The sequence below is a fragment of the Hyperolius riggenbachi genome, chromosome 3 (assembly GCF_040937935.1).
Source record: "Hyperolius riggenbachi isolate aHypRig1 chromosome 3, aHypRig1.pri, whole genome shotgun sequence".
Taxonomy (NCBI): Eukaryota; Metazoa; Chordata; class Amphibia; order Anura; family Hyperoliidae; genus Hyperolius; species Hyperolius riggenbachi.
Window position 1 is genome coordinate 255,455,903 of NC_090648.1, and position 17,188 is coordinate 255,473,090.

The window sequence follows — 17,188 nt, forward strand, 5'->3', positions numbered from 1 at the left end:
AAGGTAACTAATTATGTATTTTTTTTAATTGTAAATTTTTGAATTTTTTTTTAATTACAAAAAAAAAAAAAATGGGGAGTGTGGGAGGTAATGAGTTAATTTTTTGTGTAAAAGTCATTTATTTGTATGTGAAAAATGTGTAGGGTGTAGTTTACTATTTGGCCACAAGATGGCCACAGTAACTTTTTGCTTTATTGCGACCTCCAAGCCTCCTTCCGGAAGCTTGGAGGAAGAATAAGGAGGCTGGACACGTGAGTTTCTTCTCACAATGATCGCGCTGCCCATAGGAGAGCAGCGGGTCATTGTGGGGCTTAGATCAACGAACGGGAATGGATTTTCCCGTTCATTGATCTCCGGGCGAGCGGGCGGCGGCGGTTTTACTAGCGGCGGGCGGCGTGTTTACGAGCGGGAGCGCGGACAGCGTCGGGAACGCGGAAAGTACGTGTTTCTCCGTCCCTGGTTTTTAAAGGATGGAAAAAGGGGCGGAGAAATACGTACGCGCGGGGGTAAAGTGGTTAATATATATTTTTTTTTACATTATTAATTTATAAATTATTTAGTCAGTATTTCTCCATTGTAAAAGCTTTCCTTACCCTGATTTATACCTGAAATTTATCACAGGTGGAAACCTCTTTATTACTCTGTGGAATATTTTTTTCTGAGAATTCTGAAGCTAGTAAAAATAATACCTGGTCTCACAGATTGCTCAGGGAGGAGAATACCGCATAGCTAAACAGCCTACGCTAAGGATCACTGGGGGCAGGGCCACATACCAATATACAGCAATACGTACAGGTGGTCCCCTACTTATGAACGCCCGACTTACGAACGACCCACCATTATGAACCGCATGAAAATGTAAACAAGTAAAAAAACGCATTCAAATAGGCCTTACAGTTTTCGAGAAAATCAATTAAAAAAATTAAAATAAAAGAAAAATGTTTTTTAAAACTCAGTAAAATTAAATTTTGCTGCGGTACACTGCCTATACTATACAGAGAGTTCAAAGTTCTGTAGAAACTTTTTATGCATTTTAAAGCAAACCTGTGATCCAGTCCTTGTTATAGGGGGTCAGAAGGAGGCACAAAGGGGCACAGAGGTAGTACAAAGGGGCACAGTGGAGACACCAAGGGAAGTTGCCACAGATGGAGACACTGAGGGAACAGGGACAGAGGTGACACAGTGGAGGCAGAGGTGACACAGAGGGGGACAATGTAGGCAGAGGGAAACAGAGGTGACACAGAGGGGGCATTGGAGGAACAGGGGGGCACATAAGAGGTATAGGGGGCAGAGATTGCACAATGTTCTGACTTAAAGGGGTTCTGTGGGGGGGTGTTAAAGATAAAGAGACACTTACCTGGGGCTTCTATTAGCTCCCTGTAGCAATAATGTCCCACGCCGTCCTCCTCTGATCCGCCGTTCCCCGCCGCCGGCATCGGCAATTATTTGTCTAACAGACGCATGTGCAGTACAAAGTTTTATTGTACTGCGCCTGTGCAGTAAGCTTCCGATGACATGCAAGGGAGTGAGCAGGTGCACGGCCGCACAGTCGCAGTTGTCTGGCATGCCAAGCTAGACCAGGACTGATGGCGAATCAGGAGGACGACGGAGTGGGACATTACTGCTACAGGGGGCTGACAGAAGCCCCAGGTAAGTGTCTGTTTTTATCTTCAACACCCCACACACACACACACACACACACACACACACACACACACACACACACACACACACACACACACACACACACACACACACACACTGAACCCCTTTAAGAATGGATTCCAGTTAAGAGTGAACCTACAGTCTCGTTCCTTTACCGGGGGCTACCTGTATATACAGTCCCTGCCAAAAGTTTTGAGACTGTCAAAAGTCAGTCAGTATTTGCAGTGTTGGCCCTTCTTTTTCAGAACCTCTGCAATTCGACTGGGCATGCTCTCAATCAACTTCTGGGCCAAATCTTGACTGATAGCAACCCATTCTTTCATAATGACTTCTTTGAGTTTTTCAGAATTAGTTGTTTTTTGTTCGTCCACCCGCCTTTTGAGGAATGACCACAAGTTCTCAATGGGATTAAGATCTGGGGAGTTTCCAGGCCATGGATCCAAAATTTCAACATTTTGGTAACCGAGCCACTTAGTTATCACTTTTGCCTTATGACACGGTGCTCCATTGTGCTGGAAAATGCATTGTTCTTCACCAAACTGTTGTTGGATTGTTAGAAGAAGTTGCTGTTGGAGGGTGTTTTGGTACCATTCTTTATTCATGGCTGTGTTTTTTGGCAAAATTGTGAGGGAGTCCACTCCCTTGGATGTGAAGCAACCGCACACATGATTGGTCTCAGGATGCTTTACTGTTGGCATGACGCAGAACTGATGGTAGCCTTCACCTTTTCTTTTCCTGACAAGTCTTTTTCCAGATGCCCCAAACAATCGGAAAGGGGATTCATTGGAGAATATGACTTTGCCCCAGTCCTCAGCAGTCCATTCACCATACTTTCTGCAGAAGATCAATCTGTCCCTGATGTTTTTTGGGAGAGAAGTGGCTTCTTTGCTGCCCTTCTTGACACCAGGCCATCTTCCAAAAGTCTTCGCCTCACTCTGCGTGCAGATGCGATCACACCTGCCTGCTGCCAATACTGATCAACCTCTGCACTGGTTGCACTCCAATCCCGCAGCAGAATCCTCTTTAGGAGACGATCCTGGCGCTTGCTGGACTTTCTTGGACGCCCTGAAGCCTTCTTAACAAGAATCGAACCTCTTTCCTTGAAGTTCTTGATGATCCTATAAATTGTTTTAGGTGCAATCTTAGTAGCCACAATATCCTTGCCTGTGAAGCCATTTTTATGCAACGCAATGATGGCTGCATGCGTTTCTTTGATGGTCACCATTGTTAACAATGGAAGATCAATGATTCCAAGCATCACCCTCCTTTTAACATGTCAAGTCTGCCATTCTAACCCAATCAGCCTGACACAATGATCTCCAGCCTTGTGCTCATCAACATTCTCACCTGAGTTAACAAGACGATTACTGAAATGATCTCAGCAGGTCCTTTAATGACAGCAATGAAATGCAGTGGAAAGGTTTTTTTTGGGGATTCAGTTAATTTTCATGACAAAGGACTATGCAATTCATCTGAACACTCTTCATAACATTGTGGAGTATATGCTAATTGCTATCATAAAAACGTAAGCACCAACTTTTCTCATTTCCAATATTTTTGACAGTCTCAAAACTTTTGGCCAGGACTGTAGGTTTAGGAAGTGTTTCTGATGCTGAAACCAGGAAAATTACCATAGAAGTGGGTATCGCAAATAATTTACTGTATTTTACTATATGTCACTACAGTACCTCGTTAAGCAAAGGACACAAGTTATTTTGCTATTGTTTAATAGCTTGATGCTAATAAAAATGTGTGTATGTAAATTGAGTCACCACCCCATTACTGTCCATTTCCCAATTCTCCTGAGGCACTCTCAGATCCTTGGGATTGTGATGAATGGAGTGGCTAGTTTAGGATGGCCAGTGGCAGGAAATGACCAAATATAAACTTTAATATTTGCTTATCTCTAATCTGTGTAGCAGAGCAAGCCTCGAAGAGAACTGGTCTAAATATTCTCTGATTTACACTAATATGCCAGTGCCATCAGACTTAAGGAGCCGCAAGTTTGGTGTAGTTTTTAACTACTGTACACACTGTCACCAATGGGTTAAAGGGAACCCTAAGGGGTAGGCATATGGTGGCTGCCATGTTTATTTCCTTTTAAACAATATCCGTTGCCTGGCAGTCCTGCTGGTCTCCTTGGCTGCAAGAGTGTCTGAATCACACATGCTTGAAATAAGCATGTAGCTAACTTAGTAATCAGACTTCAGTCAGAGCACCTGATCTGTATGCTTAAAAGGTGTATGGTTAAAAGTAATAGAAGCAGATTTTCAACAGGTCAGCCAGGCAACATGAGTTGTTTAAAAGGAAATACATATATAAACCTCCATATTTCTATTACTCCAGGTGAGCTTTAAGCATCATTTCTTTTTACTGGTAACCAACATTTCATTTTTTTCCCCTTTGCTATAGGTCCGAGTATTTACATTTTCTGTTGGACAGCATAATTATGATAAGGGGCCTATACAGTGGATGGCTTGTGAAAACAAAGGTAAAGTTTATATATAAAATATGTTATTAATGTGTTTTCATAGGCTGATAAAAAAACACAATGGAAATGAGTGTCATTATCCACAGTAATGTAATGTTCCTTACACAACTCCCACCTACAGAGATTATATTTGCTTTGTTCTAAGCAAGATACCTAGCTTTCTATCTGGTGTGTGGTCTTTGACTGTAGCCCTAATGTACACATTATAACATTGTATATGTAAGGATTTTAGAAGTCTACAGATAACTCTACTGCATATCTAATCTAAGAGGGAATTATGATGTTATTAAATAGCCTTCATGTGTAATAACAGTAAGGAATGGGCTACTAAGTCAATTAAGAGGTCAAAGAAATAACCTCTATAATTCGTGGTAGAGGTAAGTGTAGTTTTAGAAAGGTTTTCAGTGAATGACTTGACCAAGCACTGCTGCTTCGAGAGTTCAGTCTGATTGTCCATTAGTGTTCACCATACTCCAGATAACTGTGGTGGAAAAGTATAAAGCCATAACTATTACATGTTTGTCCTAAAAAAAACCAAAGTAAAATAACAATCATTGAAGTCTTAACAGATATTTTTTTCATTTAAAGTTGATCCAGACCTTTTCTGACTACATTTGCCAACGTATACTGACAACATTTGTTGTTGGTATGCCGTGGGGGCATAGGATATAGTTCTCTAACCCTGCAGCACTGGGACCCTGGCACCATCTGCATGGAGTTTTGTGAGCCCCACTAAGGGACAGTTAGTGACCACTCTATATATGCTCTATAAAAGTGCTGTGGAAGATGGCAGCACTATCTAAATATTAAATAATTATTAGTATGCATTTATATACAGCTTACATCTTTTACAGCACGTTACAGAGTACATAGTTGGGTCACTAACTATCCCTCAGAGAAGCTAACAATCTAATTCCTTCCACAGCCATTGCCTAATGTCCCCAACATAGTCTAAGGCCAATTTGGGTGAGCTCTTACTAAAGGAGTTATGTAGAGTCCTTCAATAAACATAAAGAGACACTTACCTGGGGCTTCTATCACCCCCCTGTAGCTGTAATGTCCCGTGCTGTCCTCCTCTGATCACTCCTTCCGCGCCGTCTTATTACTAGTGATGTCGCAAACCTCTGATTTTTGGTTCGTGAACCCTGTTCGCGAACCTCTGTGGAAAGTTCGGTTCGCGAAAAAGTTCGCAAAAAATGATATAAAACCTGTTTCAAGAGATCTAATACCTGGAGGAAGACCCTCCACCCTCCTCCCTCCTACCCTTCTACACATCTACCTATTCCCTCCTACCGGAGGGAGGAGGGTCTCATCTGCCAGGGAATTATAGTATTTCAAAAGCCAGCTTACATACCATGGCTGGGAATTGAACCCAGGTCTCAGTGTATGGTAGGTAACTAACATTATACCACCAACACTACTAGCTGAAGCTAGCCTAGCATGTACCATTTATGCTCAATCCAAGAGAAAATTTAGACAAGACAAATAACATTTATATCACACTTTTCTCCTGGCGGACTCAAAGCGCCAGAGCTGCAGCCACTAGGGCACGCTCTATAGGCAGTAGCAGTGTTAGGAAGACTTGCCTAAGGTCTCCTACTGAATAGGTGCTGGCTTACTGAACAGACAGAGCCGAGATTCGAACCCTGGTCTCCTGTGTCAGAGGCAGAGCCCTTAACCATTACACCATCCATCCACTGCTTAAGGATTTGCAGCCAGGCATGGCCTTGCATTTTGTGTTCAACAGTTGTCCAAAGAGAACCCCAGATAGCCAGGTAGATTCATCTCTCTCTCTCTCTCTCTCTCTCTCTCTAGTAGGGATGGTCACCGCTTTCCGTGGAATTGTATTTTTGAGCATAAATGGATTGAGCATAAATGGTACATGCTAGGCTGGCTTCAGCATGTAGTGTTGGTGGTATAGTGGCACTGTACCACCAACACTACATGCTGAAGCCAGCCTAGCATGTACCAATTAGGCTCAATCCATTTATGCTCAAAAATACAATTCCGCGGAAAGCGGTGACCATCCCTATTAGAGAGAGAGAGAGAGATCAATCTACCAGGCTATCTGGGGTTCTCTTTGGACAACTGTTGAACACAAAAGGCAAGGCCATGCCTGGCTACAAATCCTTAAGCAGTGTCTGGAAGGTGTAATGGTTAAGGGCTCTGCCTCTGACACAGGAGACCAGGGTTCGAATCTCGGCTCTGTTCAATAAGCCAGCACCTATTCAGTAGGAGACCTTAGGCAAGTCTTCCTAACACTGCTGCTGCCGCCTATAAAGTGTGCCCTAGTGGCTGCGGCTCTGGCGTTTTGAGTCTGCCAGGAGAAAAGCGTGATATAAATGTTATTTGTCTTGTCTTGTCTAATTTTTCTTTTGGATTGAGCATAAATGGTACATGCTAGGCTAGCTTCAGCTAATAGTGTTGGTGGTATAATGGATATGTTAGTTACCTACCATACACTGAGACCTGGGTTCAATTCCCAGCCATGGTATGTAAGCTGGCTTTTGAAATACTGTAATTCCCTGGCAGATGAGACTTTCCTCCCTCCGGTAGGAGGGAGGAGGGAATGGGTAGGAGGGTAGTGGGGTAAGCCTACAAGAGGCTAATTAAATTCTTCCTAGCAGAGTGTGTGTAGAAGCTGTCCCTTAACTAATTAGTGTAGGCAGACGAGTGAGTCAAATGGCACAGGACCTTGCCTTTTATAAGGGGGGGGGGGTGGGGTTCCAGCAGTGAGTGCAGTCTGATTGGCAACAATTTGCCTGCTGACTGTGATGTAGAGGGTCAAAGCTGTGCTCAATAGAGCATTATGGGGCGAATCGAACTTCTGGGAAAGTTTGCCTTTGGCAGGCGAACGCGAACCACCGAAGTTCACCGGGAACCGTTTGCCGGCGAACCGTTCGGGACATCTCTACTTATTATGCGTGTCACGCATCTGCGCGGCCGTGACTGCATGCGTGCACGCTCGCGTTTCCGGGAGCTAACGGCGCAGTACAAGAAAACCTCATACTCTCCTGAGCAGTAAGCTCCCGGAGACTCAAGCGGGAGCATGCATTATTCGTCTTGTTAGACAAATAATTGCCCGGTGCCAACGGCAGGGAACGAGTGATCGGTGGAGGACGGCGTGGGACATTACAGATACAGGGGGCTGATAGAAGCCCCAGGTAAGTGTGTTTATGTTTATTGGAGGACTCCACAGAACCCCTTTAAGGTGATAACTAAATAAGGCTAAGTTTCCATTGCTGCAATTCTCATCCGTTTCCCTTCACACTAATTTGGATGGGGCAACGCAACCTATTGAAATCAATAGGCTGCCAAACAATTCATGTGCGGGCATAAAATTGCATCACGCATGCGAATCCCTTTAGCCGTGCATGGATGGATGCGTTCTTTCATTACAACAAGTGCTGGCATTGCGTCTCTTAGAGACGCATCCTTACTCATCCTTGGGGTTTTTTGGGGATGTGGGACTAAACTAGAATACCCAGAGGAAAGCCATATAAAAATAGGAAACATACAAATTCCATTCAGATAGTCACTCAGCCAGGGCCGGATTTACCATAAGGCACTGTAGGCACGTGCCTAAAGGCGCCTGATGATAGAAAGGTTGCTCTCTCCCCTCCCTGAGCGCCTACCTCCCTCCTTCCCTATATGCAGAGTTCTGATGAAAATGAAAGGTTACTAACCCTGCTCTCTGCATTTCACTGATGAGATCTCCCTTCAGTCGGGGCACCTCTAGCTACTTAATACTGAGGAAACCTCTGTCTACCTAATACTAAGGGGCACCTGTAGCTTGGGCAGGGGAAGTAATGGAGAAGTGACTGATGGAACAGCTCAGCACAATTGCAGTACAGTTTGGCGAGTGTTTGAAGGTTCATGGAGAGCGAAGTCTAAGGTGCCAGGACATCTGTGCCTATAGGCTCCTGTGAGGTAAATCCGGGCCTACACTCAGCCGAGATTCAAACTTAAGATTCTAGTGCTACAAGGCAAGAGTTCTATCCACTATGTCAGCACTGTGCCACTCAATTTTTTAATTATCTGGCAAATGAGCATGCCAATAAATACAAAGTTTTGCATCAATATGCCACAAAATACTGACAAAATAGTCTACTCTGATTGCAGATTGTTTCCAAAGTGGTGAATTTTTTGATAAATAATGATAGAAAATGGCCTTCAAAAGTGTGTTGCTTTGTATACAGCAAAGCAGGATTGTGCATTAATTGAATCGGACGTCACCCTTTTATAAACAGACTGCACTATTGTTTTAGAAAAATGTGTTTAGATGTAGCCCACAGAACCTTAAACTAGAGCTCTTAGATCATAGTAGATGAATACTAAAAGAGTGACATCAATTTACTTCTCTTCTTGTTACTAAAGTCAAGGCTAGCTGACACAAGTCTGGTTTTCCTCTTACTGAAAAGAAAAGGTAAAAAGTGTATTTGTGTAAAGAGGGGTTTTGCAGTCTGGAAATAAATTATGAATGCCTGCCTACCTGCTCTCTTCCTCATTCAGGAGAAAAGACAAATGGTCTAATCTTTGACCTTTTCTTTTCTGTAAATAAAATATTGCCAAGCTGACTCCAGTGCAAACTTTCCACGCATTGTGCTACAATCTGAATGCTTTTATCTTTATCTTGTCTATAAAGGTATGATGGGGTTTTAGACATTCCAGAATGATGGTGGTTTACAATGAACATAAATAAACCTACACATTTATGGGAAAGGCATATGGCAAAAATATATTTATACAAATACACAGTGTGATGAACTCTAGACTGTTTCTTATCAAGTTGTAGAATAGGATATGTTGCTACAAAGCGGACAATGTCTTTCCTGCAGACAATTAAAAGAATTGCTTTGATATCAGCTGGCCTGAAAGCCGTTATGTAGAGGATTGTCTCCATAGACTCTCTCATGAAATAGATTGTTTTGCAGATATAGACACATTACCAATAAGAGCTTTTAACATTATTATGCATTCAAGCAAGATTTGGCATGTGTTACTAAACAATGAAAACATTTATTTAGTTTTGTTAATTTGGATAGTACATTCACTGAGCACTTTATTAGGAGTGCTATACTAACACTGGGAGGCCACTCATTTGCCCCTTAGTTTTTATACTAACATCAGGAGGCCACTCATTTGCCCCTTAGTTTTTATACTAACATCAGGAGGCCACTCATTTGCCCCTTAGTTTTTATACTAACATCAAGAGGCCACTCATTTGCCCCTTAGTTTTTATACTAACATCAGGAGGCCACTCATTTGCCCCTTAGTTAACTAACATCAGGAGGCCACTCATTTGCCCCTTAGTTTTTATACTAACATCAGGAGGCCACTCATTTGCCCCTTAGTTTTTATACTAATATTGGGAGGCTACTCATTTCCCCCTTTAGTTTTTATACTAATATTGGAAGGCTACTCATTTGCCTCTTAGTTTCTTATGTAAAGGGGTTTAGTAGATTTTAGAATCTGCTAAATGTATTTTAAATTCAAAAGGACCTGGACTCAAGCTCACAACACTTCAAATTATGAGATTGTTGGTACCACTTGTACTTGACTCAGGGGCACATGTGTGCGGATAAGGCCAGGCTCAATGAGGGGTCCCTATGCTAATAGTGGATGCAGCTACACCCTAACCAAGCAATGAGCATATCCTTATTTGGGCACATATCTTTTAGGATAAAAAGTCTGTCAGGAGACTCACCTGAGGTTGCCTGCAGGGCAATAAGCCGCTAACCTTGTGGGATGCAGTTAGACATCGGGAGGAATCACAAATAGAATCCCCTGGTGCCATTCCCTCATCAGACAAAGCACAGCATAAAAATGGTAGCGGCTAATAGTGAATGAATGAGGTGCTGTGGAGGCTGGGCAGAAGCGGAGCAAAAATCTATATTTTCAGGGACATTGACTTAGCTGTTTTGCATCTGCGAGTTTTTAATAGTCAAAGTTTCACTGAACATAGCAAAGCCTATTGATGGTGCATACAGCAATCTAGGAATATCGATCTATAGGATTAATGTTACTCTCTTCATGCACTCTTACATTAAAGCTGACCTAGTCCTAGATTTGCCCCAGTGAGTGCTGGTGAAGTAATTCTGTGGGGAGTAGTACACCAGTTCCAGCTGCCAGTAGTGGTTTCTCATGTCAGGGTTCTGCCTCTGACATAGGAGACCTGGGTTCAAATCTCAGCTCTTCCTATTCGGTAAGGGGTTCTTGGGCAAGACTCCGTAACACTGCTACTGCCTACTGAGTGTGCTCTAGTGGCTTGCTTGCAAGTACTTTTGAGTCTGACAGGAGAAAAAAGCTATATAAATACTGGAATTCTAATTATTTTTATTATTAAAAGTATGATATATGAATTGTCATGTGACTGCAAGCATTCTTCCCTTCTCAATACCTACTGATCTAATTAATAGTGATTTTATCATACACACCTTTTTTTTCTCCTGAGTCCTTGTAACTGGTTGAGGTTAACTTTCTTTGCTTAATTTGTGTTTTTTATGTCATTATTGAATTAGCATGGAAGGGCTGCAATTTCAGGAAAAAAAACATAGTATGATGGTATGCTGTGATTCTATTTCATGTCTGCACCAGCAATTGAGATGTGAGCAGTCATCATTATTCCATATTAATACATCCCTGTGGGTAATGACTTAAGTGCTAAAAGTTACCAAAGCATAATATCTTTCCATATACTGTATAGGCTATTATAGTGATTTGTTTTAATGTTACAGATAAGATCAGGGATATATAATATGCTAAAGAGCCAGTTATTATTTAATCTAAAATATTTGGGGAACAGACACAGTGGTGATCTATATGTGAAATACAAGATGCTATGATTATTTTCTTTCAGCCATAACTTTGATATATTATGTGAGGTTGGGAGGTCAGAATAATGAAAGTGTTTCTGTTTCAAGGCATAAGCTGGGCATGCAATTTATAGTTGTGTTATCGAACATCTTTTTTCCCAAAATGACAGTGATTGATTGTTTGTTTCAAGGTTTCAAGGTTAAATAAAGTTAGGCACAAAACAGGCACTTGTAATTATCTGACTTTCTTTGAAACTGCTCTAATGCTGGGAATACACAATGATTTTTTTTTTTTCGGCAGATTTACTGGCCAATTGATTTTCTGAACGATTTTCTGATTGATTTTCATTCACTTCTATGAGCAAATCGATCAGAAAAACGATCAAAATCAGATTGGACCTGTCAGACATGATCTATCTAGCCATCAGCATGGTGGCGTAGTGTTTATCGCTCTCGCCTTGCAGCGCCGGGTCCCCGGTTCGAATCCCAGCCAGGTCAACATCTGCAAGGAGTTTGTATGTTCTCCCCATGTCTGCATGGGTTTTCTTCCGGGCACTCCGGTTTCCTCCCACACCCCAAAAACATACAGATACGTTAATTGCCCACCAGTGCAATTTGGGTGCAATTTAAATGCAGCCAAATTTCAGCAGTTGTAACACCTCACGTGTCAAGCACTCACACATGGTGTGCTACCTGGCGGCAGAGGACCGTGACATCAGCTCTCAGATCTTACGCCGTGTGTGTGTGTGGGGGGGGGGGCATCTGTACAGTGCTGGAACTGAGCGTCCGGCTGGTGCAGGAGAGCAGCTAGCTGACTGGTCTGGCGGTGCATTCACCGCTGGTCAGCTGGTCGTGTGAAAGGGCCTTACAGGGTGTTCCACAGTGCATCGCTGCTGAATATGCAAATCACCCCTTTGTTGTCCCAGATAGCTAAACACGCCTCCAAAACTGCTGGAATGCAATAATGTGTCAGCTTGTTAACCCTCCTGGCGGTATATTACAAACCGCCAGGGGGCAGCGCAGCCGTTTTTTTAATTTTTTTTTTTTCTTAAATCATGTAGCGAGCCATGGACGTCGTGACGTCTAAGGGAGTCCCGATCCACCCCTTGCCGCTGCCTGGCGCTGATAGGCCAGGCAGCGCAGGGGCCTGGGGGGGGCTGTGTTGCGACGCGGATAGCGGCGATCGAGCGCGGGGCGGCAGCGATCGAAGTGCTGACGCAGCTAGCAAAGTGCTAGCTGCGTTCAGCAACAAAAAATTATTCAAATCGGCCCAGCAGGGCCTGAGAAAACCTCCTGCGCGGCTTACCCCTCGGGGTTACCGCCAGGAAGGTTAATATTACAGAGCAGAACTAATCCACCATGCATACAGACTGTGTCAAATGGGTTAAACCTCACCAGTGCATGGTATGAGTTAATATTCTTCTAGGGGGTAGAACTTTATCACATGGTTTTCTTTTTTTATATATTATATGTTTATAACCCTTTCAGTTTCCATCTCCCCATAATTACCAAAATAAAGCTCTCATTAAAAAAAAAAGTAATACGTCCATCATAGTTTACCGCCAATTGTAGGGGGAAGCCAATTAACTAACTGTGCCCAATCATGACAGTGGCATGATTTCGCAAAGCTCTTCTTTTGTCTTTATTAAACAGAACCTGAGGTGAGAGGGATAAGGAGGCTGACATCTTTATTTACTTTTAAACAATGCAAATTATCTGGCTGCCCTGCTGATCATTTGAAAAGCATGCAGATCGAAAGTTTCTGATGGAAGTCTGACTGGATTTGCTGCATGCTTGTTTGAGGTGTGTGATTCATATGTTACTGATACCAGGAAAATCCGCAAGGCTGCCAGGCAACTGGTATAGTGTAAAAGGAAATACATATGGAAGTCTCCATATGCTCCTCACCTTAGGTTCCATTTAAGAACCTGAATTATTTTTTTAATTGTATCTCCTTGGTTGTCAGATAGGATTCACTAAATAACCTTTCTAATCCTTACTGCCACCCACCCCCCTTATTTTATTAACTATGTGGGTTGTTGTTAATCAATGAACAGAGCCAATGTTGGTGTGATCTGATTTCCTTGGTTTTACCTGCCTTTATCGGAGACAGAGGGTTGATGGGGCCAAAAATACACATTCTCCCTGACAAAAATGTTGGATCCTGGCATTAGTATAGTCAATAATAAGCAGCCAAATCTTGCACCATTGCTTATGGCCCACATTTACTAGCTGTGTCATGTCTCTTGGGGACAGATTTTGCTTGGTAAATATGGGTAAGCCCAATTCAGGGGTATGCTCTTGTATGGTACATTTGTAAGTTGCCATTAGAGGTTGCAATGTTTTTGATAGATAAGAGACATTGGGCCTGATCCAGTTTTATTTTTCTCCTAACCTAGGTGGTATTACACATCGTATTAATAAAATGCCTTTTAAGCCACCAGCAAGCAAGAATATACTCAGAATAATTTTAACAGTACTTTTTCACCTACTTGTTGGTTGTTTGCAGAGTGCAAAAGTCATTTTAAATAGAAGGTGAAAAATTATCTCCAAGAAGAAAACTTAAAAAAGAAAAAGTGAGAGTCACCGGAGGAGGATCCTCGGGCAAAATGACACAGATTATTTTATCAATTGATTTTTTTTTAGCCATCTTATGGGGCTGGCAACACCAGAACATCAAGCTTGCAGCCCTTTAGATTGTTCTGCTAACTAATGCCAGAAACATCAGAGGATGTAGTCACAGATTAATGCTTTTTAGTAGAAATATCTAAAGGGATATGTCATCACTATACAGAACATTTGTGACTGAATGTAATTAATTTATGAAAACATGATACCAATATATAATGCTTGTTCAAAAATATACTTGGAATGTGCCCTACATCTGTTTTGTTTTTGTTTTTTTGGTAACTTAACACAGGCTGCAAGATGTCTAACGGCTTTTCCCCACAAAGCAGGTTTTATGCTATAAATGAAGACTTTTAATGTATATTTAAATGTGTAGCAAGGCTTTTCAAAGTCTCCTATTCATTGCATTGTAGATTGCTGCTGAGAGAGCTGCTTCTGCATAACTCATAGTAGTCTGGTACCCATTCACTTGGTTTGCATGCATCCTTATGCAAGTAAATGGCTACTAGACCTCTGAGTGCTGCGCAGAAATAATTCTGAAAGCAGTGGTCTTCTGTGCTCTGAATTCGTGCTTTTAGTGCTGAATGCTATTCATCTAAAGACATATTTTATAAAGACAATTATCTAACGGGTTAAAGCTTTAACCCACTTCCAACTGCCTAATGCCCATTGGTGGTGGGAGGGGGGCATCTACAGGACCGCCTAACGGCGATTGGTCCTGTAGGCAGAGATTAGTGGGAATTGTCTGTCAGCCGTGATCGGAGCTCGCAGGCTGTTAGTAAAAGAAACCGCCATTTTGTTTTTCATTTGTACAGTGCTGCAATGTAGCGCTGTACTGTGGACAGCCCTGTCACTTGGCTGTTCCCTGGAGTGGCTCACAATCTGATCCCTCTCATAGGCTGATGTCTATGAGAGGTGATCATATTGATTGGATCTCGGGGAGGGATAATTTAAAAAAAAAAAGGCATTTTCATAAAAACAAAATCAATAAAATTAAAAAAATAAATAAAACTGCAGCAGCAATCAGATGCCACCAACAGAAAGCTCTGTGGTAGACATACTGTCTCTACTGTCAACATACAAATACTCATCAAAGGATCTTCTCTCTGCCTGCCCTCACAAGAAACAATTACAAATTAACACCTCACTAGCTCTCCTCTTAAAATCCTTTGGGGTACTCAGGAAAAGCAGAAGGGGGCGGAGAGGTAGTGGATCCAAGTCTAAAAAACATAGCTGTCCCCAGGAAAGCTCAATCACAGCCACACTCTGCAATGCCAGATCGATAAATAATAAGACTGCAACCATACATGACCTAATAGAGCTCTCTGATTTGACCTTTTTGAGAGACCTAGCTTGGGAAACATGCAGGCACAACTCTTGAAGCAACCGTGCCGACCAATTCAGTCTTGCACTGTGAGAGACAAGTCCACAATTGTGGGGGGTTGCCAATTGCCATATGCTTCAGATCCTCTTTGAACATAAGGCCCCTGGCCATAGGCCCCACTGAAACCTTTGAATGTCTTGCAGCCCAACTCTCAGCAGAAGTAAACATCAACATATTGCTCATACACCGCCCCCCAGAAAATGGTCCAGCCTTTCTTAAGAAAATATCTGAACTCTTATCCTGCCTTACAGTGGAACACCCTAGATGGATCATCCTGGGAGATTTTAATGCATGGGTGGATGATCACGACTCACGCATAGGAAGTGAACTACTTCTCATAATTAGTGAATTGGGTTTCTCTCAGGCTGTCAACCTCCCCACCCACAAGAAAGGGCACACACTGGATCTTATATTTCACTCCGGACTTTTAATATCATACATGGATATAAACCCAGTGGTATAGTCAGACCACCACACCATCCACTTCTCTCTGACAGCACCAGCGATAAAACACAGAGGGAAAGAACTCATAAAATACCGTTCTCTGAAAGATGTCTCACCCCAGCACGTTCAGAACATCCTCAACTTCAACACATTAACCAATCATTGCGCAGACCCAGACTCCATGGTCCTGATGTACAACCATGCAGTGTCATTGCTCCATTGCGCCATTGCTCCAGTTCGCATTAAACAGTCTACACCACTTCACCATGCACGGTGGTTTGACAGCTCACTAAAAGACCTAAAGAAAGAAGTGCGCAGACTAGAAAGGAAATGGCGAAAAATCTCAGAATTCAAAAGATAAACACACCCTTGTCTCTCACCTGGAAAGCTACCAAAATGCGATCACCAAGAAAAAATCCTCCTACCTATCACAGGAGATCGCAAAGGCCGCCAACAGGCCAGCCCAACTATTCCGCACAGTTGATAGACTATGTAACCCAGCCTTTCTAAAACCTACTATACTCCCTCAAAGGAGCTATGTGAGAAATTTGCTTGCTACTTTGCTGACAAAGTATCCTCTATTCGGTCTCTCATTCAGTCCACAGCACCTAAGACTTATTCAACTCCTGGAAATAGTTAGTAAAACAACCTAACACCCTGGACTGACTTCAAAAGTATTTGTGAGGAAGAGATCTCAGACATCCTCCGTCGCCTCCGCCAGACAACCTGGACCTGGACCCTGGACCAACTAAACATATGCTGAAATGCCCTGACCTGCTTGGTCCAGCCTTTCACAAAATAGTAAATTGCTCTCTGCAAGCAGGGAGGTTTCCTACCTTTCTAAAAGAAGGAATCATCAAGCCCCTTCTTAAAAAACCTTCCATGGATCCAGATACAATGAGCAGCTACAGACCTGTCTCCAATCTCCCCTAACTTTACCTTCTTAGGTAAAGTTATTGAAAAGGCTGTCTATCTGCAACTTGAAACCAGGCTGTCAGTAAACAACATCCTGGACCCTCTACAATCTGGCTTTAAGAAACACCCTCATCCAAGTCTGCAACGATCTGCTCATGGCAAGGGACAAAGGGGAATGCTCCATCCTAATCCTGTTGGATCTCTCAGGGGCTTTTGATACAGTTGACCATGAAATCCTGCTTAACAGACTGCAGGAGTACTGTGGCACCAGTGGATCAGTCCTCCAGTGGTTCAGATCATTCCTGACTGACAGAACACAGAGAGTATCCCTAGGACCTATAATGTCCAAACCTGCACCTCTACAATTCGGAGTGCCACAAGGATCAATTCTATCCCCTCCGCTGTTTGCAATCTACATGTTGCCACTCGGTACACTTATCCAATGACATGGCCTGACGTACCACTGCTACGCCGATGACACACAGCTATATCTGTCCTTCAAACCTAGTGGAACAGACCCTACTCCAAAAATAAACTCTTGCTTAGCTGAGCTACAGGCATGGATGAATGATAACTGGTTGAAACTGAATGCTGACAAAACTGAGGTCCTTTTTGTCCAAAGCCAGCGCTCGCCATCAAAACAGCTCTATCCTAAAGCAACACCAATCAGGATTGGGAATTCAGACATAAACAGCTCCAACCTTGGCGTACTAATCGATGGGGAATTGAGTTTCAGAAACCAAATTTCATCTGTAGTTAAATCTTCCTACTTTCATCTGAAGAACATTGCAAAGATTAAACATCTGATTCCCCCAGAGGATCTTCCAACCCTAGTTCACACCTTCA

The 17,188-nt window shown here is 42.7% G+C and overlaps 1 protein-coding gene across 9 annotated transcripts in view; it reads left to right on the forward strand.

The window, feature by feature from the left end:
* CACNA2D1 (calcium voltage-gated channel auxiliary subunit alpha2delta 1) overlaps window positions 1–17,188 on the forward strand; it is an 846,695-nt gene that overhangs the window by 693,499 nt on the left and 136,008 nt on the right. For all 9 annotated transcript variants that reach the window (XM_068276177.1, XM_068276179.1, XM_068276181.1 and 6 more), the window contains exon 13: window positions 4,078–4,156. In XM_068276177.1, coding sequence (XP_068132278.1) covers window positions 4,078–4,156 — 79 coding nt within the window. The remainder of the gene's footprint in view (window positions 1–4,077; window positions 4,157–17,188) is intronic.